This window comes from Sycon ciliatum, chromosome 10 (assembly GCF_964019385.1).
Source record: "Sycon ciliatum chromosome 10, ocSycCili1.1, whole genome shotgun sequence".
NCBI lineage: Eukaryota > Metazoa > Porifera > Calcarea > Leucosolenida > Sycettidae > Sycon > Sycon ciliatum.
The window spans coordinates 1,114,253-1,121,635 of NC_088652.1; the positions used below are offsets into that span (position 1 = coordinate 1,114,253).

Genomic DNA, 7,383 nt, shown 5'->3' on the forward strand with positions numbered 1-7,383 from the left:
TTGGCCATACACAGGGCCAATGGGATATTGTTGATTTTGGACCGTCTTCGCAGATAATGGCGTGCCCTGGCTCGATGTTAGCATTGGTTGGCAGGCAGTCCACCTGTTAGTGTCTTTATTAGCGGTTCTATGGGCCACGTTTTTTGCCACATTTTTTGTTGGCCTCAAAAGAGGATGGTAGTGGCGGCACAGACATCCAGTTGGTCTATTTGTCACTGTTGTTCTATGTGTGTGCAGAGAGAGGGGTTGGCGGGGGGGGATCTGTATGTTCACTTTTGGCACTATGTTTATAATTATGTGTATGTGTGATCATGGTCCACCAAACTTTCCTACGTGTACGATGATGGGCAATTACTGACCAATTTGTTCTTGCTGCTGAGCTACCTTTCTTGTATTTGTGTGTGTGTTTTTGGTGTAGGATTCGATTTGGACTCCAACACCGGATTGCTTGTGCTCAGCTTCAGCGAAACGATTGACACGTCCACCCTCGACTTGTCCGGCTTCCAGCTAGTGTCCGATGCCTCCGCGTCCCCGCAGGCAAGCATCGCACTTGACGGCACGTTTGCCACGTCCCTCTCACCCACGGTCAACATCACCCTCGCCCGCGCTGTGCTCGACCGTATCAAGGCTAGCACTCAACTCGGTACGTCTGCTGCTACGTCGTTCATCACAGCAGCTGCCGGAAGCGTCCGGGACACATCCCGGCAATCACTTGTTGCCCAACCGTCGACCAGTGCTATCCGTGCTAGCGGGTTTGTCCGCGACACCAGCTCACCGGTCTTGGAGAGCTGGCGACTGGACTTGACCAATGGCAACTTGACGCTAGTGTTCAGTGAAACCGCGCGCGCATCATCGCTGGATCTAACACGCCTAACGCTGTCGGACCGCTCTGCGAACAGCACCGTCAACTACACGTTTGTTGGACAGAGCACGGTGTACTCTGGTGACTCGGCCTCCATCAGCCTGATCATCAACGCCACCGACTTGAACCGCATCAAGAGCCTGGCTCTTTGCACAAACGCCACAAACTGTCACCTAACGCACACATCTGGTCTTGTCCAAGACACGAGTAACAATGTGATCAATGCCGCTCTCGGCAGCCTGCCTGCCTTGCCATTCCGCGGCGATGCCACCCGGCCAGAGTTCGCACAATTCGTCTCCTTCGATATCAACACTGGTCTTCTTGAGATTCAGTTCTCCGAAGTCATCCTGCCGTCGACGTTCAAGCTGACCAACCTCCGCCTGGAAGACTTCTTCACTGGTGCGCGCAACGTTGTACCGCTCAACTCTGTTGTCTTGGTTTCCGATCCGCTAACTCCCAGCACAATCTTGCGAGTGCGTGTCCTTCGAGACGACATCGACAAGATCAAACTTGCCAGCAGTCTCTGCCTGACAGAGCACAGCTGCAACTTGTTCTTCGACGACGGCCTTGTTCAGGACACGAGCGGGAACAACGTCATCGCGGCGGTGTTCCGTCTGCTGACGCCGACGTTCACTCAGTTCCAACCGCTCACGTTCGCCAACGACAGCGTTGGTCCTCAAGTGGAAGTCTTCGATCTCAACATGAACACCGGTGAGCTGTACTTGGAATTCAACGAACCAATCGCTCTCAGTCAGCTGACCCTGAGCAGCATAACACTTCAGGATGCAGCGCAAAGCACTGAACAAGTCACGCTGCAGAGTGTCGCCCCGTCGTTCGGTACAGTCACAGCCAACAGCACCACGGTCACTCTGACCGGCGATGACATTGACCGCATCAAGGCCAAGCTGAGCATTGGCTTCCGCCAGAGCAACACCTACCTCCTACACACGGACAAGATTGCGGCTGACATCGCGCCAAGGCCGCACGCAGCCGTACCACGTGTTGACGGCCGCAATGCCCTGCGCGTCCGCAACCTTGTGGCGGATAACGTGCGTCCGACATTCACCGGTTTTGAGTCGCTAAACTTTGGCACCAACACCGCCACGTTTGGCTTCTCTGAGCCGATGGATACACGCTCATTCCGAGGTGATGGCTACATTCAGCTTGTGAACTCTCCCGCAGGCACGATTGTCTTCAATCTGTCTCGCGGCGAGGCCGTCCAGGGAACAGATTTCCGTACCATTTCGTACATCTTGGACACTCGCGATGCTCGCGAGCTGAAGAACCGTACTGACGTGGGCGCATCCATCACCACAACTTACGTTGTGTTTGCCGACAGTGCAGCTACTGACACGTCGGGTAACGCACTCCTTCCCAGTCTCACTCCCACCGCGGTCCGTAGCTACGCCTCTGACAATCGTCCGGCAGAGCTGCGCGGCTTCACTATGGATATGAACAATGCCGTGTTGATTGTGACGTTTGATGATTATGTCCAAGCACCCACCGTCCGTCCTGGCCAGCTACAGCTTCAGGCTGAGCAGATCCTGACCGATGGCAACCGCACGTTCCGCATTCCGGCGTCCGCGCCGATATCGCCCGTGATCGGACACGATTACGTCTTCAACATCAGTCTGAACAGCACTCACATTGAGACCCTGAAGAGCATTGCCAACTTTGCCACGTCGATCGCAGACACGTACTTGAGTGCCAGCGCCAGCACCGCGTCGGACAGCTCCAACCTCGGCTTCCGCGAGACACCACCAAGCAATGCGAAGCAAGCCACGGCGTACATTGCCGACTCGCTCAGTCCTAGCCTGCAGGCGTTCTCCGTGGATATGGACGCAGGCACGCTGCGCATCACATTCTCAGAGTACATCAATCCTGCGGCGTTCACCCCGAGCGCCGTCAGCCTGCAAACCATCCGCAACGCATCGTCCGGTCTTCCTGTCACAGGCTACACACTCACTGGAGGTCAGGTGACGTATATTTCCGGCCTGAACGTGTTTGAGCTCTCACTCAGCGACACCGATTTGAACGAGCTCAAGCGCCGCGCTCCCCTGGTGTCGTCCCGCACGACCAGCTACATTGTCGTCAACTCCACGGCATTCTCTGACGGCACTGGTAACTCTATCACTCCGATCAGTAACCAAGCCGGCCTTGTCAGTGACTTTGTTGACCTTGATGTGACTCCCCCTGCACTGCGCAACTGGACCCTGGACATGGACGGAGCGCCGACACTACTCATCACGTTTGACGAGGTCGTGTCCAGCACATTCCAAGCCAGCGATCTCACTCTGGTATCAGCGGCAGCTGCTGCACCCGCTCAGCGACGTTCATTGTCCGGCGGCTCGGTCACCTCCGTACCGGCCAACCGCACCCTGGCGTCTGTCTACTCGGTTGCCCTGTCCACCAGCGATGCAGATGCGCTGCGACGCAACGCTCTGCTTGGCACGGCCGCATTCAACACCTTCCTAAGCTATGGAGGTGTGCTGACATCCGATGCCAGGTCTCTGCCCTTACCCAGTGCAGACCCTGCTCAGGCTATTGCCGCTTCCGCTGTACTGCCCGACGCTACTGCACCAAGTTTGACCGGGTTCCGATTCGACGCTCTCAACGGCAGTCTGGTCCTGTCATTCTCGGAGACCGTTGACGTCAACTCGATTGACGTGCGCGGCCTCACCTTCACCAATGCCACCACCGGAGCACAGGCTCTCTACACACTGACCAACACTTCGACAGTGCAGACGATCGCCGATGGCAACAGTGTAACAGTCGCCCTCTCGCGTGCAGACCTGGAGGCACTGAAGAGCCGCTCAATCGCGGTCACCCAGCAGACCACACTACTGTCAGCATCCGCACAGCTTGTCACCGACCTTGCCAAGAACAACTTCTCTGCTATCCCGTTGTCGGCAGCTCGCAGTACTACGCTGTACACTGTGGATGATCAGGACCCAACACTCTCGAAGTTTGACATTGACCTGAACTCCGGCCAGCTGACATTCTCCTTCAGTGAACCGATCAACAGTGCTTCGTTTGATTTGACGGCGTTTACTCTTGTCGACGATCAGCTACCACCCACCGCCACTTTCACTGTGTCGGCTGGCAGCCTTGTGTCGGCTACCACCGCGCAGACTGTTACTGTGCAGCTTTCTACTGAAGACCTGTTCAGGTTGAAGAGCATTACATCGCTGGCTAAGGCACAGGCGTCCACACGACTCACCGCCAACTCCAGCCTTGTGCAGGACACCAGCGGTAACTCACTCACGCCCATCCCGCTGTCCCAGGCTAGAACCGTGACTGGCTACTCGGCAGACACGCAGACACCGTCGCTACTCTCATACAACATTCTACTCAGCAACGGACAGCTGCCGCTTGTGCTGGATCTGAACTTCAGCGAACCTGTTAACACGTCCTCATTGAACCTTGCTCAGCTCACTCTGCACACGTCACCAACACTGGCGGCAAGCGCACAGCAATACTCGCTAACGTCCAGTACCGTTCCGCAGCAGAACTCGGCTCGTGTCCGCATCACTCTGAGTGACGCCGATGTGGCCGCTATTCGCACACGCTCACCTCTACTGGTCAACCGAACAGCTCTGTACCTCACGCTGAGCGGCTCTGCCGTCCAGGACATGGCTGGCCTGTTTGCCGTGCCAACGCAGGCTGGCTTCTCGCCGGCAATTCACGACACGTTTGAACTGCAGCAGCCATCGGTCACCAGTGCGTCCATTAACTACCTCGACCAGCAGGTGATCTTGTCGTTCAGTGAACCTGTACAGGCAAGCTCGGTTCGCGCACAGCGGCTCATTCTGCAGTCGACGCAGACGTCTGGCGCAACCAGCTACAACTTCACGCGCGGAACAGCGACCAACTTCAACGCCACCACCATCGTGCTGAACGCCGCTCACGATCTGTCACAACTGGAGCGTATCGCCGGAATTGGCACCAACCTTGCAAACTCGTTTGTACAGCTAGCCGACGGATTCATCACCGACTTGTTTGGAAACCCATCCCTTGGAGTTCCGTCAACATCCGCACTTCCCGTGGATAGCGTCGTGGAGAACACTCTCCCGCCGGAGCTTGTCTCCTTCACTCTCAACCTCAACTCTGGCCAGCCAATGATCTTGCGCTTCAGCAGGGCGATCAATCCGGCCACTTTCAACGTCACCAACATCTTGCTGCAGAACTTGAGATCCGGAGCGACGTCATCGTATCGTCTAACCGGCGGGTTTACGAACAGCTCGATTAGTAGCATTTTCGAAGTGTACCTCAACGGTGTGGATCGCGATAGCATCAAACGACGAAGCGACCTCGGCGTAACCATTAGCAACACGTATGTATCTCTACCAGGATCTGTTGTTGCTGACCTGGCCGGTCAGCCAAACGCGGCCATTCCAGCGAATGCCGCGTTCCGCGCGACCAGCGTCATCCCAGACTCTCAACCACCGCGCTTGCAGCTGGTCACGCTGAACATGCGTAACGGCGAGATGTTCTTGGAATATGACGAAACTGTGTCCTCCGCGTCCTTCACTGCCTCGGCGTTCACGCTGCAGAACAGTGGAACATCACGTACACTCTGGTACACGCTGACCGACTCTCAGCAGACCTTCACCGGCGACATCTTCCGCCTGCGAGTGCAACTCAGTGACGCCGATCTCAACGCCGTCAAGTCGCTCGGCATCTGCACAGAGGCAGCGGACTGCTACCTGTCCGCCACCTCTGCCGGCGTCAAGGACATCTTTGACCAGCCGATGGCCGTGATCGCGGCTAGCAGCGCTCGACTTGTGGACAACCACACCGCCGACGACATTCGCCCGCAGCTTCGCGCATTTGCCGTGTTCGACAGCGGTCTAGCTCACGTTCGCCTGGTGTTCAGTGAGACGGTCAACGTCACGACATTCCAACCGACCGGCGTTATTCTTCACAGCTACTTCCAACAGCCCGACAGTAACTACACCTTGTCGGCGGCCAGTGCCGTGCTTGGTGCGTCTTCCGACGACATCACCATCGACCTGTCACTGGACGATGCCACGGCAGTTCGCAGAATGCCAACACTGTGCACGACACGTGGCAACTGCTACGTGGAGCTGCTCTCCAGCACGTTTGTGGATGCCAGCCGTCTGGCTCTGCTGCCACTGACGGCGCCCATAGCCGTACAGACATTCATTGCCGATCGCTTGGAGCCACGCTTGAACAACTTCACCATTGATCTACTGCTTGGGCAGATAACACTGACTTTCGACGAGGTCGTGTCTGCCAGTTCAGCAGACGTCAGCAAACTCTACCTGCAGGGCTCTGCCGACAGCACAACACGTTATCAGCTGACGTCCGGTAGCAGTGCTGTCCCGGCCCAAGATTCCAACGTTCTCACTATCAAACTTTCCGACACCGACCTTGCCGCTCTGCAAGCCACCACCTTTGCCAAGTCGGCAGCCGACACTTTCGTTAGCGTCGATCGAGGTTTCGTCACAGATCTCGCGCCCGCGTCCAATCAGAACCGTCCTGTGCCACGTACAGCCGCTCTGCCCGCTGGTAGCTATGGCAACGACAAGATTGCTCCGAACATCACTGGCTTCTCGTTGGATTTGGACAGTGACACTCTCGTGCTGACGTTCTCGGAGCCTGTTCGCTCATCGCAGCTCAACGCCACGGCTCTCACATTGCTGGGTGCTGATGGAGTACAACTATCGCTCAGCGGTGGGTTTGTTGTTGAGGCCGGTGATGGTCGTACATTGGTGTCCATTAGATTGGCTCAAGCCGATCTGATCACGATCAAGACGAATGCCAGCTTGGCGGCGAGCATAGTGAACACACGCCTCAGTGCACGGCCATCGCTCGTGGCCGACATGAGCGGCAACGCGTTGCAAGCGCTCGCTGCAATTCCCGTCACCTCACTGACACCGGACACATCGGCACCATCTCTACAGAGCTATGATATTGACATGCACCGCGGTACCCTGGACCTGACCTTCGACGATGTGGTGGACGCCAGCTCGTTCCGTCCCGCCGAGGTCATTTTCCAGAGCCAGCGTACGCGCGTCGGCGATACGTTCTACGCTCTAACCGCGCAATCCACCGTAACCAGTCCAGATGGGTACGTGGTGCGTGTGGCGCTCAACTCTGATCTGTTCGGAATGAAGTCAGTTCAGGGCCTGGCTCTCGCCAAGGCAAACACATACTTAACCATGCGAGGCCATTCCATCGATGACCCGTTTGGCCGGGACGTAACCCCAGTGACGGACAGTAAGGCCATTCAGCCAACTGGATTTGTAGCAGATACGTTCAAACCGTTCGTATTGAGCAGCAGTCTGGATTTGGACAGCGGCATTTTCAACCTGACTTTGTCGGATGCCGTCCACCCTAGCTCTATACGCCTCAATGAGTTCGTCCTCCAGGTATGTACTGGTATTGTGTGTAGACTCTGTGTGTATGTACTGGTATTGTGTGTAGACTCTGTGTGTATGTGTGCGTGTGGGTGTGCGAGTGTGTGTGTGTGTGGGTGTGTGGGTGTGGGTGTGTGT

General features: G+C 56.4%; 1 protein-coding gene across 1 annotated transcript in view; it reads left to right on the plus strand.

Annotated features, from left to right (window-relative positions):
• The window catches only part of LOC135825719 (uncharacterized), a gene marked incomplete in the record, with an annotated part of 167,999 nt that overhangs the window by 124,919 nt on the left and 35,697 nt on the right, over positions 1-7,383 (plus strand). The window contains 1 exon segment of the mRNA XM_065338340.1: positions 419-7,257. Coding sequence (XP_065194412.1) covers positions 419-7,257 — 6,839 coding nt within the window.